Source organism: Cupressus sempervirens, chromosome 5 (genome assembly GCF_028749045.1).
Source record: "Cupressus sempervirens isolate cs-2001-9-10 chromosome 5, ASM2874904v1, whole genome shotgun sequence".
In the NCBI taxonomy this organism is placed as follows: domain Eukaryota; kingdom Viridiplantae; phylum Streptophyta; class Pinopsida; order Cupressales; family Cupressaceae; genus Cupressus; species Cupressus sempervirens.
The window spans coordinates 460,628,754-460,648,392 of record NC_143122.1 but is presented as its reverse complement, the minus strand read 5'-3'; the positions used below and the strand labels follow the sequence as shown (position 1 = coordinate 460,648,392).

General features: G+C 35.1%; 1 protein-coding gene across 2 annotated transcripts in view; it reads left to right on the top strand.

Moving 5' to 3' along the window:
• The first annotated feature begins 6,788 nt into the window (after window positions 1-6,788).
• Window positions 6,789-19,639, top strand: part of LOC149556766 (NAD(P)-binding Rossmann-fold superfamily protein) — a 134,940-nt gene continuing 122,089 nt past the window's right edge. Inside the window, exons 1-2 of one of the 2 annotated variants that reach the window (XM_089831292.1) lie at window positions 6,789-7,068; window positions 7,149-7,210. In XM_089831292.1, the coding sequence (XP_089687418.1) occupies window positions 7,054-7,068; window positions 7,149-7,210 (77 nt within the window). In that variant the 5' untranslated portion in view covers window positions 6,789-7,053. The remainder of the gene's footprint in view (window positions 7,069-7,148; window positions 7,211-19,639) is intronic. The other variant, XM_089831293.1, reaches the window with a different exon arrangement.

The window sequence follows — 19,639 nt, the reverse complement described above, 5'->3', positions numbered from 1 at the left end:
AATGACTTCTCTTCACACTATTATAAGTATTGTGACTACTAAAGATTTGCATTTGGAGTAGCTTGATGTTAAAATAACCTTTCGTCATGGTGATTTGGATGAAGAGATATATATGGGACAACCACAGGGATTTGAGGTCAAAGGTAAGGTGAATTTAGTGTGTAGATTGAAGAAAAGTTTATATGGCTTCAAGAAAGCACCTTGACAATTGCATATGAAATTTGATAGTTTTATGCACGATCATAGTTACGCTCAGTGTCATTCAGACCATTGTGTTTATTTTAAGAGGTTGGATGATGATAGCTACATTATTTTATGTTTATAAATTGATGATATTTTTGTAGCTAGGTCTAACATGGATCACATTAAGGGGTTGAAACGATAGTAAAATAAATAAATGGTATGAAGATTTGCAGAGATAGGAAAAATAGAAAATTGACTTTATCTCAGGTTGATTATATTAAGAAGGTGTTGCAATGTTTCTCTATGGAGAATGCTAAAGTTTTCAACACACCTTTACTTGGTCATTTAAAATTGACTAAGGAGACATGTCCCAAGACACAGGAAGAGGAGAACAAAAAATGTCCAAGGTACCATATGCTTTAGCTATAGGAAGTTTGGTGTATGTCATGGTATGTACTAGGCTGTATATTGTACATGCAATGGGACTTGTTAGCAGGTATATGAGTCATCCTGGAATTGATCATTGGAATGTAGCCAAATGGATTATCAGATATTTAAGAGGAACATCAGTAAATGTTTATATTTTGGGGGCTATGTTGACTCAAACTTGGCAAGGGACCTTGATACCAGGCAAAGTATTGCAAGTTATGTATTTATTGTTGGTAGGGAAACAATGAGCTAGGTTTCTCAGTTATAGAAGGTGAATGCTTATTCACTATAGAGGCAAAGTATGTTATTGTTATAGAGGCAACTTAGGAGATGATATGGCTTCAATTCTTCTTGGAAGAATTGGGGCACCCATAGAGGAATTTATTTTTTTATACTAATAGTTAGAGTCTCATTCATCTTTCCAAGAATTCTACTCTTCATTCAAAGACAAAACACATTAAGTTGTAGTACCATTTCATTCGATCAATTTTGGATGATCAATAGTTAAACATGGACAAGATACATATAGATAATAATCTAACAAATATATTTATAAAGGAAGTGACAATGGGGAAGTTGGACTCCTCTTTAGCTTTGGTTGGCCTTATCAACTGAACAAAAGATAGGTACAACTAAGTCTAGGGTGGTTTGATCCAGTGAGAGCCTCATGGAGTAGTGACATTGCAACAAGACTAGTCTCCAATTGGGAGATTATTGTCTAGTGTGGAGCTTGATCAGTCCCCAAGTGGGAGATTGTTAGTTTGTGGTGATTGATCACGAAATTACTGTACATACTTAATAATTTATTGACATTTTTTGGGTCAACATGTTGTAACTAATTTTAAACCTAAAGTGAAAAAAATACTTGTATAAAATGGCTTAGGTTTAGGGATTTCATAATGCATGATGCAATGATAGTTTCTTGTGGCGGTATTGAGTTGTAAGGGAATTGTAATTAGGTTGTAATCACTATATATAATAAAATATTGGACTTGTTGTTGGTGGATGTAGCCCAGGGATTGGGTGAACCACATTAAATCTTTCTGTTTTGTGTTCTCTTTTGTGCAATTTATTATTTTTTGATATTGGTTATGTTTGCATACAATTCTTATTTTTGTCTCTTTAAATCCCAACACAAATCAAAAAGATCTAGGGTGCCAAAGTTAGATCTATAGCCAATTGGATAAAGGTGGGGGACAAAGGCTCTAAGTTCTTATTTAAAGCATTGAAATACAAGGAAGCCAAGAAAAAAATTAATTGTGTTTGTGAGGATGGCTCCACTTTCAAAGATCTAGAGAGTATCCTTAATGCATTTCCCATTACTATAAATTGTTGTTCACTTCAAAAGATGTTGGGGATGACATGAAAGAAGCAAGAAGCAAGATTCAATCTACTATTCCAAAGAAAGTGTCAGATTAGGATTAAACCTAGCTAGAAATTCTTATCTCTCTCTCAATGACATCAAAGGTACAATTTCCACATTGAGTAAGGAGAAAGTTATGGGTCCAGATAGGCTCTTAGTGAATTTTTCAAGGTAAATACAAATTGGATTAGTCCCATCTTGCAAGACCTATATCTATTTGTGCTAGAGAACAACTCCATGGGGTAGGAGATTTTAATGCAAGCCTGATCAAGCTGATTTACAAAGGAGGTGATAAAATTCTTATTAAAATTTGGAGGCTAATAACACTACTTAATGTGTCATATAAAATTCTTGCTAAAGTGCTAGCTTCTAGGATTGTACATATTCTCCCTTAGATTATTAACCAGACACATTCATGGTTTGTAAAAGGGAGGTATATTTTGGAGAACCTTCTACCTTGTTGGGAAACCATGGACTGGGCCAATAGCTTGGGGTAGGATATTGGGATGTTATTGATTGATTATGAACAGTCTTGTGATAAGGTTGAGTGGGGCTTCATTCTCATGATGTTGAAATCTCTTAGATTTCTAGATGAATTTTTATACGTGGTAGGAATTCTGTTGAATGATGCTAATTTAGCTATAGAAGTTAATGATGTTAGATCATGTTGTTTCAAACTTTCAAGATCCATTTGGGATTGCCCTTTGGCTCCAACACCTTTTGTGATAGCATCAACCTCTCTCCACTACCTTCTCAGATATAGCTCTCAATCTCCCAAGGTTACTTGCCCTTATCTTCCTAATGGAGACGAGATCTCCAATGCCCAATTCACAGATGACATTGTTATTCTCTTTACCCTAGAAGAGGCTAACATAGCTCATTTGATGATTAAACTTGATCTTTTTTGTGAAGCTTCCAAGAACAAAATCTTTATCTCTAAATTCATCCTGTTACAATGGAACTCTAATCCTCCTACCTGGTGTAGCAAATCTGGTATTAATTGGGGTGGACCAAATCATGTCGTGAAATATTTGGGATCATTTTTTCCATTAATCCTAACATAAATAAGATGTGGAATTGGGCCAGAGAGAAAATAAGCACTTAACTTAACTAGTGGAATTCCTTCTATCTTTCCATGGCTGGAATAAATCAGGTGTGTCACAAAATCCTCTCTTCTTATTTGATATACTTCTCCTCAACTTGGCTCTTTAATGCCAATCAATTTGAATTCTTGCTAAAGATTATTCATGATTTTCTATGCTTTGAAGGGAAAGGAACAAGTAAGTCCCATGTTTTTAGGTGGGATTGGAGCTCAAAAAGTAAGAAATTTGGTGGGCTTGGATTGAAGGACTTAAGAACACAAGGAATTACCTAAGCAGTGAAATGGATTGCTAAAGAAACTCACAGTGATAAACCCTAGAAAATTCTAGTAAGGCATAATCTAAGCATAGGGAATCCTTGTGGAGCTAATTTCTGGAGTAATTTGGATGCTTCAGACCTCCTAGCATTGGAAGGGAAAATAGTGGTAGGGGGATCCAATGTGTTTAAATCATTAATATGGAAAAGCTAGACAAAGGTGAGACCACTATTTGACACCATTCTGAGAATGGAAGCTGGTAACATTTGCTATGGTAATAGCTCTATTTGGTGGAATCTGAAGAGTAAATTCAAGCCTTTAGCCCTTGTGTAAGGATGCTCAGCTAAGAAATGGGCCAAGGTAGGTATAAGGACCTTCAATGATGTCCTTAGCAATGGGAATTTGTTGGATTGGAAAGTGCTAAAAGATAGATATTCTTTGCTAGAATCTCAAAAAATAACCTTTTGTGTAATTAAGAGTGTTCTTGAAGGCTCAAGAGTCGAGTTTAATTGTTGCCCTCTAGACTCTTGTGCATTTCAATTTGCAAATGTGTTGGCTTGACTCTTCCCCCTCGCATTTAGCTAAAACCAAATATGTTTATTCCATCCTTTCCTCCAATACTATCATTTTTTATCATTTGAATGCATGTTGGAACCTTTTCCTTAGTAATGATGAATGAAAGAAAATCCTTATCCATTAATGGGCTAGGCCTATTGAACCAAAGATTGATTACTTCCTCTAGAGAATGTTTCTATATAAGTCTACTTTCAAAAAACTAGGAGGGGACACCGATATTTTCTCTATATGCTTGCAACCAAAATATTTACTTCATGTTTTTTTCATTGCTCCTTTGCCCAAGGTCTTTGGAACTTATTTGGATTTGAATTTAATAGCAATTTCTTCCTCTATAATATTATTTTTGGAAAAATCAATATCAACAACAAAGGCCTTAATGTGTTTTGAACTATTCTTTCTTCTTTTATGCTCTAGTCTCTTTGGAAATTTAGGAACACTAATGTTTTTCAAGGTAAAGATAGAATCTTTACCATGTCTCTGAGGAGACTCATACTTGCTAACATTATTGTACATGTTATTGCTATATTCAAACTCAAGGAGGATCGATTTTTGATAGTTTATGCAAGAAGGTAAAGGTCTAATGTCCAAGAAGGACCTTTGCTACAATTTCACCATAATAAAGAAAAGAGAAAGAGCAACCTCCTGGATGAGTTCAATATTCCATTGTCCTAGCAAATCCAAAAGATCAAGGAGGGTACCTAGAAAAGACAATCTGTAGAAAGGGAGGCTCCTCCTATGACATTCATGCTTTTGATCTGATTAGGATCTAGGACTATTACAGAGGAATGCTTAACATTATTTCATAAAGTAAAATTTCAAAGCGTTAATTAGCAAATTAACACAACTTAAATGCTTAAATGAACAAAGCATAAAAAGGTAATGACTAAAAGAAAGAGAGTAGAGAGACATGAGACAAAACACGATTGATAACAGAGTTTTTCTGGGAAGGACTACGTCTCCAGGTCAAGCTCCAATAGGGGGACCGATCCGATTTGCTCCAAAATCAATTACAAGTGTTCAAGATCTTCCCTTCAAGCACAATTGAAACATTAATCTCTAATGTGCAGAAATAATCATAAAGTCTCCAAGATCATAATCTCCTTTTCACCACCTGGATGCCTTTCCAAAGCCTACTACCCCCATTTTATACATCAAATTTAGCCAAAAATGGGCTAAAATAATTAACAAACATAATCCCCTATTTTGATTACATATTTTTGAATTTGCCCCTTTTACCATTATTTTGTTATGATCTCCCACCAAAATTAAGGGTTTGTTTTCAACAAATACCCTTAATTAAATAAGCTTGGGTGGATTTGTTATGGATAGATAAAAACTCTTCCCTTAATATTACATATGACATAAATAGCCCATTGGTTGGCTTTAACTTTAGGAGGCCAATGGTTAGAAGTTCAACTCCCATTATCTCATTCCTTTAATTCGAATTAAATAGCCATTTTAATTTCAATTTGAATATTTTCCCTCTCTTTATGAGTTTGTGATGTCATGCTGACATCATCAAAATCCATACTTTTGCTTGAATTTGAAACCATCATAACTTTTATATCCGATCTCTGTTCTTGATGAAACGAACGCCATTGGAAAGCTTTTGACGAGCTCTTCCATTTGAAATCCATTGTCAAATAATTTTGAGATGATTACTTTTTCACCCTTTTATGACCTTTGGTTCTGATTTGACCGAACCTTGACCAATTATAAATTTTGCACCTAAACTCCAATTTTTCTCGTTCAAGTTATGTTGGAGTCAAAATTGTGAACACTTTGTAATGATGTTGGTTCTTGGAGCATTGGGAACATTTTATTTTTTAGTAATTTTTATCCCCTGGATCAGCCTTCCCCTATACGGTTCACTATCTCTACTTCTAGTGATGAAGAGGAGGAAGAATAACCTCCGAAAAGAAGATCTGGTACTTATGTTTCTAGTTGTTAGCTTTCTTATATGATATTTACAAATCTCCAAGACAACCTAATGGCTGATTTTTGTTTATGTATGGTTACCATAGTCTATGTTACAGGTATAGTTACTTTATAAGTGACATTTTGGTCCATGTAAAACTCTCTTGTGTTTTCTTGATATGCAATAGTAAAAAAGAGAGGAGAGATTAGAAAAATGAGAAAAGAGAGGTAGAGTAAAAATATAAAAGGGGAGAAAGAGAGAGAGGGGAAGAGATTATATATGTGTGTGTGTGGAAAAAAAAAGATGGGGGTAAAAATAGTGAGGAAGGAAGGGAGGGGAGGAGAGAGAGAGAACACAATTATCAAAGTGGGGGTAATTATGAAGGGAGACAAAAAGAGGATGTGCAAGAAGGAAATATAAATAGGGAGGGCAGTTGGAGACAACTTCCAAACACAATCTCCTGACTATACAAATATTGCAAAGGCTTATGCTACAAAAAGAAATAGTGAATATTAGCACACTTAAGAGATAGGGAAATCAATGGATGAGCCTCATATTCAACCTATTTTACCTTTCTTTGATAAATGATCTAAAATGTAAAATAATCCATACATAGTAATATGAGAAAAAAGGAATCTCTAAATCATATTACACTTCAAACAAAATGTGTAATTATTATGAAAATACAATATAATTAAAAAATAAAAAATGTTCTACTAAATGTTCTACCAAATATTTTATTGAAATTGCAAAAATTAATTATAGTTAGAGACACAACCGATCAAAAAAATTATAGTTAGAGATATGGTAATAAGTACAAACGTCATCAAATATATAACGGTATCATCTAACCCTTACACCCTCTAATCTAATAAAAAATCATGCAAAAAGAACTTTTCATTGAATTTGATATTTAGTCTCGTAAGGAAACGCCATTCAAAATGAAAGTTGAAAAACAGTTCACCAAAGGTACAATCTAATCTCTGAAACGTTACCCACATAAATTTGTCATAATTAATTTCGTTATGAAAGCTTTTCTATCTGTATCCATTAACAACAACCAGCTCAGAGTCATTCTCCTCATTTATTGTTCGGAAAGGAAGAAAATAAATCTCTAAAAATATATTGTAGAGATACAGCTGAAAACGAGATAAAATTGCGAGCCACGAGTTTTGTAGTGGAAGGGATACAAGCCAAACGCTAGAAAATCAAGCAGAGTAATTTGCCATGTTCCTCGCTAAGGTGCCGTTGCTTCCATTTTCTACATTACATGCTTGTCTAATGCTTGTTCGCTTCTCAATAGACTTATATGCTTGGTGCAGGCCTACCGTACTGCAGCCTTTTCTATCTATGGCTTCACCCACTTCACCAAATCTGCCTTTGAGTAAATATGCATCTACTTTACTTTCTTACATGTCTGATAACCTATATGTAACATATGTAGGTTGTTATGGCACACAATTATGGGGCTTTGTAACAATCAGTATACTTCCATTTGAGTTGTTTATGTCGAATTATTGTATTGAAATTTTCGTTATCAGCATTGGATGTATGAAATAATTCTTTGTTCTCGCTGAACAGCAAAGATGACTGCCAGAGCTAAAATTCTGCGGTCCTTTGTCCAGATAGAAAATGCCTATTTATCTCTCTCTCTCTCTCTCTCACTTTCACACACACTCTGTATAATTGATTTGGAAGGGGCCTGGTGCACAGTAGGAAAGACAAAAAGAAACTCTGTAATTTCAAACTATAAAACTGCACTAAAATCATACAAAGCATTCCATTCAACTGACGCCCCGTCTGTCTCCATGAGCTTGTAGGCTTACAACATTTATATGAAAATATGGAACCTTCCGATCCAGAAAATTTTGAACAGAATTGCTAACATTATACAATTACTAATTATCTGAAATCTAATTAACTCTAAATAAGATAAAAAGAACTGTTCGGTAGAATCATCTTCTAGAAGCCTAATCTTTGACTGCAATTTTGTTGCTTCCTCATCAGGGCCAATTTGTCGTGGGTATAAATTCAACTTGATAGCCCAATGGTTGTTAAGTGTTGCGTCCTCAATGTAAATCCAATTTTTATTTTTGATTGAGCAAGTGAGATTCATGGCTTCAGTGTCAATCAAGCTTGTTAGGACATTCCAGTTCAAAACTCATACATGAACAATATTCCAGCATGGTTCAGCCACCCACCATAAAACAATCAGATCACACCCAATTGTGGGCTGAATAATCACGGCCCAATAATGTCACCTCTTCATAGTTGTCAAGAGAGTTTACGTACCAAATTAGGTGTCGGATCATTTCTGATCCCTTCTTTGTCGTTTACTCTTTCCCTACTGGAATAGGCCAATCACCTGAGGTCAAGAAATCCCGTTTATTCAAGGATCGCATCCTGTTGGTGGATGAACCACTAAAGCCAAATGGACCTGGAAAGAGGCATAACCCTTAATTGTGTATTCGCTCCTTTCCGCTCCCCTCTCCTTGATTCTCACTTTAGTTACTGGATTAAGGTAAAAAGGGTCAAGGTGATGTTATCATTACTTGATTAAGGTAAAAAGGTCAAGGTGATTTTAAGTTTCAAACTATTACATCTCTTGTATGGATAAGATGGCCTTAATGTAACAAGGGAGCCTTCTCACTTTACCCTATACACATATTGTTCAAATTTTGTACCCCACAGGTTTTTACCAAGTGACCAAGTTTAGGAACAGATTAGCCTATTGGTCAACATGTTGCAGCCCTACCAAAATCAATGGTTGTACTTACCTTTAGTTCCTTAAATTGATTATTGGTTTTGTGTTGATCCAAGTTATCTGTAGTCTCTCTAGTCAGTTTGCTAAATCATCTTTTCATGGTCTATGTGCTTCGACTAATACTTTTAGGGGGTAATGATGGTCAAGATAATTCCAACAAGAAGCTAATGACGGTGTTAGATAAGTTATCAAAGGCAATGGAGGAATAAGGAACGATGGAACAAATTAGAGCAATTCTGAGATAAGAAAAAGGGCAATAATGGGCAGAACAAAAGCAGATCAGCAGCATAGAAGGGCACTATATGAGTGATTCAGCTTTGAGACATCTTTCCTGACAGGGAAAGTTGGCATAAGGGATAAAGACTCTGCCATTAAAGGCCCAAGAAAGTCCTTTGTAATGGTTCAAATTCCAGCCATCTAAAATCCCCTCCCATCAGTTGAAAGCATGGTTTAGGTGGCTTTATTTTCTGCCCAAGTTATGAAGACAATACCCTAGTGTCATTAACAACAAGAAGAGGTGCCTATATAGTAACACGAGATGCGTCCCCCACCTTTTGCCCCACGTCCCTGAGATAGGGATGCATCGGGGACTTGGGGACTTCATTCCCTCGTCCCCAATGACACCGCCAGATTCTGCCTCCTTTGCCAAGGATGGGGGAACACCCTAGTGTTGACTATTTGCTGATTTGACTATTTATGTTCAATGTTCGATGTTCAAATTCAATGCAATGTTCAAGTATTTACTCGCTTAAATCTTTATATCTTATATTGTAATACATCTTTTCATAACTAGCATTTTAACTACCATTTTATAGTATATACAACCCTTCCCATCCCTTGCCACTGTCCCCCCACCGTCCCCAAATTAAGGCCCCTTTGTCCCCCATCCCAGTAACTTGTCCCCCTGTTCCACCGTCCCCCTGTTCCCCAGGGCGGTGTAACTATGGGTGCCTATCTGCGAAAAAATACTCTTTAGTGGCAAATGCAGGTATACTTTTCAAAGATTGATCTTTGGTCAGGGTATCATTATATTAAAGGCAGAAATGAGGATATTCATAAGATTGTGTTCAAATGCCACCATGGACACTAGAAGTTTTTGGTCATGCATTTTGGATTGACCAATGCACTTGCTACATTTCAGTCGTGTTTGAATTAGGTATTTAATAAGTAGTTGCAAAAATTTGTTCTTGTTTTCTTTGATAACATTTTGAGGTATAATAAATATGGGTGGATTATCTCAGACATCAATGATGTCATGTCCCCACCTCAAAGGAATTGTGATCAGCTAGGAGAAGAAACTGCAATAATAAATAAGGCAATCTAGAATGGGCCAACTTGTTATTGTAAACGTGATTAAGGAAAGTATTGTTAGGTACGAAGAGAGAGTGATGTGGAGAGGTACACCCCTATTGAGAGGGCCTACTTTCCAAAGGGATGCGTTCCTTCAAGTAATCACCAAGTTATATAAGGAGGGAATTCCAACGAAGAGGAAGGCATTGAATCAATGAGGAAAAAAATGCCATCACATTAAGAAAATTCAATCAAGGATTGATCTGTTGCATATAATTATATAAATAGAGCAGAAATGGAAGATAAGGAGATGTTGGTCTAAAAGTAACAACTTCTATATGTCTGAGATTATCAAGGAGAGATTATGTTTTGATGTATGGTCAATCTTATAATAAAAGACAATGATAAGAAATAAGGGATCATAGCAACGAGACACTACTTAAGGGTTTTAATACACTATTAGAGGCAAGGATTATAATTAGTAAGGAGCAATTGTGATTAGTAGATAGGGATGCCTCCTCTTGATAAGAATGTCTACCTTGGGAGGAGTTCACACCCTTTAGCAAGTGGTAGATGGAGGGTATTAAAAGAGGACAATGGGAAGAAACATGAGAGAAAAGGAAGATGTGTAAATACTCTATACAAAACAACAAACTCAAAATACATAACCAAAAATCGGGATGATTGAACAATCAGAAGATCAGTAACAAGCATTCAAATCATTCCAGCAATTAAATATATTCAGTAGTCCATTGCATCAGTAATTATAATCATCCAGGATTATTTAAGAAATCAGCATGAAGAGCACACAAAAGTTCTAAGACCGATTCATAAAGATTGATCAGCATTTACATCCAAGAGATAATCCTCAGGTTGGCAGGCTGATATTATATTTGATCGGCCTCAACATCTTTCCTTCTTACAAGTGATTGTGGTATTATCATATCCATGTGCGACTGAATAATAGATGATGAATAAATGAATGCTCATAGTAGAAATAGGATGTGTTCAATTGTCTATAACCCATCTTGTAGGTAGGGTAAGAGGAGCAAGAGGAGGGTAAGATGGTCGGGTAAGGAGGCCTAGAGGGCACTTGCACAAGAAGATAAAACCCCTTTTAACCTCTTCCTAACACTAACACCTTTGGGAGGCTGAGATATTGATAGGGAAAAAGGAGGTATAATCAAACCACCAAGCAAATAACGCGGACAACTTTGGTAGACATCCACTCTTGGGCTTGGTGTAGAAATGTTCTTGGGCAGACCTATCATGTTTGTGCCTCCACTATGCATGCGTAAGATTATTGTAGTGTATGATTATAAATGCGATCTTATCTAACCCTAATAATTGAATTCATACATACATATGTACATACGTACATACATTCATACATACATATGTATATGTTGCTTATGATACAATTGCAGAATTCAAATCCAAGATTACATTATTTAAAGGATTATTTACTTGGTAAGATGTCACACTAACCCTAATTTGTGGCAATTTTGATTCTAGGTAAAATTCTAGGGCAAATCAGGATGGGGACAACATAGTTGAACTCTTAGGGATCATGGAAATGCAACCACTATATGTCAAGGACCTAAATGTGAAATTGGGATAATAGAAATTTGAAATTTTATATTTGGGGCATGTAATTAGTGTAGAGGGAGTCAAAGTTGTCCTGCATTTTGTCACCACAAAATGCAGATAACAATATGAAACTTTTTCAACTTAGTTTCACATTTCTCTAAATTAGTTTGTTATTTAACTAGATAACATTGATCAACCAATCGACTCCAATTGTTATAATGGATCTTTTTATTGTAGGCTTTCGTCAAGTCTTTTTAGTTTTTCTATTTGTTGAGCCTATGCTTGATTTTTGAACCCTTCATTGTCCTTTTCTTCTTTTTTTGAGTGTGTTTGTTAGTTTTTGGTTTTGCTCAAATCATTGCTTTCGGTTTTCCCCTCGATTTGATCTATTTTAGGGCTTAATCAGAGTTGGCAATCAAAAGATATGACCATTTTAGTGTCCAAAAGGTGGACTCTCCAGGTGCAACTACACGATTTAAAATATCATGTTATATTTTAAAGTTGACATGCACTTTTTGAAATATATAACATAAATCCACTTTATGTTATGTTTTTAAGTTACTTCATCACTTAAGTGACTATAGTGCACTTTATGTTATATATTTTCATGTTCAGTTGCTTTTAATTTTTCACTTAAGTGACTATATTAACTATATAGTTTGATTTAATTTTTGACTTTTAATGCAAAACATCTTAGTAAATATTACATTTTGAATGATATTTGCACATTATATATTAAACTATATAGTATAAATATTATTTATGACCTAGATAAGTAATATTTCTTCAAAAATCAATTAAACACGTGTTTATTTGGTCACTTAAGTTGTGCAAACATGTCTTTTAACCCATTTGCGTAGAGAATGTGTTTTGAACTAAAGGCATTGAAATGCCTTTAACTTAAAATGTGCAATGAGCCTTCTAGAGTGAGCAATGCATATTCAAGTTCTTAAAATGTGCAATCATCTTCCTAGAGTGCATTTTGCACTAAATGACTTATCAATTTCACATTTAAAAAATATGCAATGCTCCTCTAAGTGTGCCTTTTGCAACTTGAAGGCATATTGCATGTTTTTATAATGTGTAATGACACTCTTAGAATGCGTTTTACATGGGCAAGTCAATTGCATGTTTTTAAAATGCATTATAGCACTTCAAGAGTGCGTTTTTGACCAAAAGACATTTAAAATATGCAATCTCTCCTCAAGAATGCGTTTGACATAAAAGAGACAAAGACATGTATTTTAAAACATGTAATGCCTCTCTAAGAATGCATTTGGACTCCTAATCCATGCATTTGCCTTATTCTCGAGTCTTTTGTTCAGTTTCAATTTTGACATAAAAGAGACAAAGACATGTATTTTAAAACATGTAATGCCTCTCTAAGAATGCATTTGGACTCCTAATCCATGCATTTGCCTTATTCTCGAGTCTTTTGTTCAGTTTCAATTTTGTGCTTATCCCGTACTATTCAAGTTTTACTAAAGATCATGAGGGGATCAGTCTCTTGGGCATTCCATGCCTTGATAAGTTTGTCCCTTAGTATTGCCCTCCTAGCAAGAGTCCATCTAACCCTTTCCTTATTCATTCGTTGCATGGCCTGAGCTAGGGTTTCATCATCCCAAGGTATGGAGCAATAGGAATAATCACACTTCAGCATGTTCTTTATCAAATAAAAGAATATGGGATACCAGATTTTCTTGTGAGGAGTCCTCCGGATATACTTCTTGGTACATTTAAATCTTTATTTTCAGTTTTCTGAAATTTGTTAAATGATGAGCCCAAGGTTCAGAGTTGAACCCAAGGCTCTGATACCATATGTAACATACCATTTTTTACTAAGCTGAAAGTAAAGAACATATTCAAAGATTTTAACCAAATATCATAACGGAATGATATGAAGTAATTTAGAAACAACACATCATATAGAAAAGAAACTATTTCTGAATTTATTATACAAGCTATAAATTCAAATTTAATAAACTCTATATCCTTTTCATATGAAAGAAAACTAAATTAACTTCCATAATTGACTTCAACGTTTACATTTTGAAAGAAACAAATCAATTTAACCATATTTACAACTATACATTTCCAAGTAATATAAATTTACGTACAAGTAAAAGATTTAGAATTTCATACATGAACTGAAATAACTATTGATGTGTTGTGCAAGCCTTGACATTTGGTGAAAAGGAGAAGAATTGGCATAGGCTTAACCTCCCGACCGTAGACCTTAACATATCCCTACACAATCTCTTACGAGAAAGGCCCTCCCTACCCTGGGTTAGTCTTGGGACACCATAGTCCTGCCATCTTGAGCATACCGGTGTTAGAGTGTCAGCTAAGTAGTAGACAAGGCTGAGGTATTCCTCTATCAACCTTCCCTCTGTCAGTTGGCACTCTTGGCCTCTAGTGATCATTTGTGGCAAACATGCCTCTAATCTACCTTGGCCAAGGATTTAGGTAGGCATTGAACGACCTGATCACCACCGCTTGGCTTGACAATCGAATATATGTTGGACAATCATGAGCTGACTTGGACTAAGAATTTCTTTCTTTAAATGATCAAGTAATTAAGGCACTGATTAATAGTTTATCCTTTTGGTAGGAATACCTCTCCTCTTCACCCATTTACACTTGGCTTTGCTAGCCTTGGGTTCATCCTAGGAGACTGCTGGTAATTATGAGATTCTTATGAATCAGATTTGTTTGTGAATACCATTCTGATTATAACCACAACTGACATATAGCAAATATCAGAGTAAGTCGGAAAATACTTCAAGCCAAAGATGGAGCAGACCTTGTACAACATAAAATATTATGCATTAAACAATTGTTGAGCATTCATTTCCAAGGAAACTATAATAGTTTTGTCCCTATGGGTATGCACACGATATGCATAGATAAGAACTAGTCATAAATAAATAATGAGTAGGGTTGATGCTTCTTAGAAATTCTCACTACATTTAGAACCAGATATGCAACCGAGCTTATGATCATGATACTGCTTCATTTGGCAGTAATATATATAAAAAGAGAAGTTTGCATTGAAAAAGGCATAGCATGAAATAAGAATAGACTTGCAAAATGTTTCATGACCTGAGAAAAACAATTCAATCATTGACACAATTCTTTGAGCAACACTCCACACAATATGGCTTTCACCGGCGTGGCTCAACATTGCAGATTAAGTGTGGTACTATGCTTTAGAATATAGGTGGAAAGGAGAGAGGATACTTTGGTTCAGAGGGTAATTGCATACAAGAAGGAAGTGAAAAAATGAGAATGATCCTACAGCCGCGAAGACGGTAGATAAAGCCTCCCATGCTTCCGGTTACAAGGAGCTCAAAATCAGTTACAAGAACTCCATAAATTCAAATTTAAAAGTTGATGATGATAAGAAGGTGGCAAACACTCATCAATTTGGAGTCATAATAAAACATAAAGATTATATCTTTTTTCATGGTTTAAAACAAATATATTTATATATGTATATATATAAATGTTATGTCATCATGCTATTGAATTCTACCTATAATTGTACCTACATATACATATATCTATATGCGTGTGTAATTTGAGAGTATGCATAATTCCTTTTTATCGTTATGTTCTCTCTAGGTATGCACAGATATATGTATATATACATGTAAGTGTAGTTCATAGATATTGTCAGCGTATCATGGTGGCATCATCTATATATGTAAAGATTGTAAATGTTGATCACTTCCATAGTCTCAAAATAAGAGAGAGGTAATAGTTTTTTTTATGATATTAAATGTTTAATATTTCTCTTTTTTATAAATATTAACCAAGTAGCTCAGATTGTCCAAGGTATACTTCGTTGCCTAGCCGTTAAATCCTTCATCAAGGTAGTTAGAGCCCATACTCGATGGTCTGACGATGGACTAAATTGGTGCCCCATTTCTTGAATTCCGTTTAGCAATTCTTACCCCCCTTCGTCTGCTCCTGTAACCAAAAATGCATATTACACAATAATAGCATGCTCCTCCATTTAAATTGAAATATTAAGGAAACACAATAATTGTTAACTGTCACAACAACTAACCACCACCAACATTTATCTTAAATATAAGCATTTGAAATAACAATAATTGACTAACAAGTCATTTACACATGAATCAATTCAGTTATTCATAACTTCCATTTCACAAGCTCATGATATCGGAGAGTTTCTAACTAACCATTACAACAGCTATAATATTGTTTTAAAAGATAAAAAATTTGGTATGTAACAATTTCACTTGAGTCCACCTTCCACCTCTTTTGGGCAAGTGCATCATTTCATTCCATATCCGTCATTACATGCCACGACATGTTACATCTCATTCTTCACATGTGACTACATGTAATCCACCCTCCATCCGCACTTACATGTAATCTCATTCTCCATTCCTACATATACGTATTTCATCCTCTGAACCTAATCGCATGTCATATTTACATGTAAATCACTTTGCATGTAATTACATCTCGAGAACTTGTTTTTGACTAAAGGTCACTCTTTCAAAAGTAAAAAATCGTCATTTGCTCGTATTCTCATGTGCCTAACATTTAGTCCTTGAACCCTTATATAAGGACTCATCCTTTACACATGTTTCCATCTTCCCAAGTTGCATTTCAACCTTGTATATGTGTGCCATCTGCTTTCAAGATCGTTACACTAGATCTTCGACATATTTAATCTATACTCCAAACCTTTGTTGCTGATCAAGAATCGATGTTTTTATGGAATCAGTACCCTCTGATGATGTGTTCACAGTTTGGGATTTTCATGTTGCAGCACAAGAAATGCCCTCATCCACAAAATCCAAAAGAGTTAGCTCATTCGACTATGTCTCAAGTTTCGTCACATCTTGATAATGGTTTTGACATAGAAATTGGGCACATTGACATGGCTGATTTCTTACAAAGGGCTGAATCTCCTTCAAGTCATGAAATGAAGCGCATTAAGAAGAGCAATATCCATTTGGTATCTACTTTCCCTAAGGCTACCTTGGAAGTAGAGTTTGTTTTAGGTTGTGCACAAAATTTCAGTCCAAAGACCAAGACAATAAAGAATGCATGTGGAAAGGTCATCATTAGCCTTGATCTAGAGGTCATTGAACAAATCTTTAGAGTTCCTAAAAGTGCAGAGTGTGTGGACTTGTCTAAAGATATGTCTTTAGAGTTGTGGAATGAAAAGGGGGCAGATTATTAGAAATATGTAAGTGCATATTGGTTAAAGATCAAAAGAAGCAATTTTTCAAGATGGCCTAAAACTATTCATAGGTCAAACTTCCATTTGGAATATAAAGACTTAATAATTCTTCTCTTCAGGATATGCGGTCTCAAAGATTCTAGTGATTTCGAGCCTTGGATGTATAAATTCATTTTCCAAATCTTTCATAATGTAGATCCTACCTTCTGGGGAGAACTTATTAGTATTGTTATTTGTGAGCAGTTGCTCAATATAGGAACCTTAACGCTATTCTACGTGAATTCCTACCTAGTTTACATAGTTGCATCCATGGGATCTTTCTTGGGTCTCTCCACCAAAGGGGACTGGTTACAAGTTCCTATCTAGGACTACTATGATCAAATCACCTTGTCACACAACAAGTATCACTACAATTAGTTGACAAGGGATATCAGTTGCAATTCACAAAGAAAACATGTATCATCAAGGACAAAGATGGTAAGATGATTGGTACTGGTACAAGAACAAGAGGTAATGTTTTTCAGTTGAATCCTACTGAGATGACATGTTTAGTTGCTAAAGTTGATAACAGTTGGTTATGGCACCAGAGGTTTTGTCACATAAACTTTGATAATATTGTGAAGATCAATACTGAGCTCGCTGTTAGAGATTTGTCTAAAATCGTGAAGCCTACTAACATGGTATGAAAGGAATGTATAATGGCAAAGAAGAAGAAAAGGTCTTTTCCAAGAAAGAAGTTTACTACATTAGCGAAGTTGGAGATAGTGTATACAGATTTGAGTGGTCCTACAAAGACGAGCTTTCTATGGTGAAGGGAATTTCATGATTCTTGTTGATCATTTTACTAGGATGATGTGGGTAGCTTTCTTAGACAGAAATCTAAAGCATTTAAGAAATTTAAGGTGTTTAAGAATAGAGTTGAAAATGAATTTGGTTTGAAGATTAAATGTCTCAGATCTAATAGAGGTGGAGAGTTTACTTCGAATAAGTTTAATAGTTTTTGTGAAGTGAATGACATTAAAAGATAGTTTTAAGCCCCTAAAACACCTGAGAAGAATGGTATGACAGAGAGGGGAAACAAACCAATAACAAAAGCAACAAGAGTTATGATGTTTGAGAACAATGTTCCGAAGATATTTTGGAGGGAAGTAGTTAATACAACAATATAAACCATGAACAAAGTACAAATTAGACAAGGTACAGGTTAGACCCCCTATGAGCTTTGGTTTGGACATGCACCCTTAGTTAAGTATTTCAGAATCTTTGGAAGTAATTGTTACATTAAGAGAGAAGATGATATTGGTAAGTTTGATGCAAGAAGTGATGAACGTTTGTTTCTTGGTTACTAATTGAAAAGCAAAGCTTATAGATGTTTTAATCATAGAACTAAGACTATTGTTGAGAGCGCAAATGTTAAATTTGATAAGAAGTTTGGAATTCAAGAAAAAATGCTTGATTATAATTTTGATGAAGAGATTAATCCAAAGGCTGACCAGAAGAATGTTGAGTAGTTTTATGAGACTAGGACATATTTATAGAATGACATACATATTGTGGAACAAAGAGAAGAATCAAAGAGTGAACCAAGAGTTGAAGGCAAAGTTGAGACAGTGACACCTAATAAGGAATCATCCAACTGATCAGTTTATTGGAAGCAAGGACAAAGGAGTGATGACAAGGAATAAGGTACAAAGAGAAGAACTATGTTTGATTTCACATGTTGAACCTAAAAGTGTTGAAGCTAGTAAAGATGATTTTTGGATTAAAGCTATGAGAGAAGAATTATATTAGATTGAAAAGAATGATAAATGGAAATTGGTTCCTAGACCTAAGGACAAGAATGTTATTGGAACTAAGTGGGTTTTCAGAAATAAGATGAATGAACAAGGTGAGGTTGTGAGAAACAAAGCAAGATTGGTATGTAAAAGTTATTCACAAGAAGAAGGTATAGCTTATGAGGAAACATTTGCACTTGTTGCTAGAATAGAGGCAATTCGAATGTTTTTGGCATATGTAGCTAACAAGAAATTCAAAGTGTATCAAATGGATGTCAAATCAACATTTTTGAATGGAGAACTTGAGGAAGAAGCTTACATTGAGCAGCCTGAAGGTTTTCCTTTGACAGAAGGAGATATGGTTTTTAAGTTGAAGAAAGTGTTCTATGGATTGAAACAAGCCTCTAGAGCTTGGTATGCCAGATTGGATAAGTATTTGACGAAATTGGGATTTGCTAAAGGTACTGCAGACGCTAATTTGTATTTGAAGGAGATTGAGAATGGTTTACTAATTGTTGAAGCGTTTGTGGATGATATAATCTTTGGAGGTGATGACGAAGTAATTGAAGCATTTGTTGGTGAAATGAAGGAGTTTGAGATAAGCGTGATTAGTGAGATGAAGTATTTCTTGGGGTTGCAGATTGTGCAGAATAATGATGGTATTTTCTTATCACAAACTAAGTATTTGAAATACTTGTTGAAAAGATTTGGTTTGGAAAGTTGTAAACCTATTGGTACGCCCATGGTCACTGGTCACAAGTTCTCTAGCAAAGATGAGACACCTACTGTTGAACATAAGAAGTATAGATCTATGATTGGAGGTTTGCAATATTTGATTCACACAACACTGGATATAGCTAATGCAGTTAGCATTGTGGCAAGATTTCAAGCTGATCCTAAAGAATCACATTATGCAACAGTAAAGAGGATTTTTAGATATTTGAAGGGTAGACCTGATTTTGGATTATGGTATGATAGATCAAATAACTTTACCTTATGTGGATATATTGATGTGGATTGGGCAGGCAGTATGGATGATAGAAAGAGTATAAGTGGTGGAGCATTTTTCTCAGTAGGAAGTTTGGTTTCTTGGCTAAGCAAGAAACAAAACTGTATTTCACAGATTACAGTAGAAATAGAGTATGTAGTAGTAGAAAATAATTGTAATCA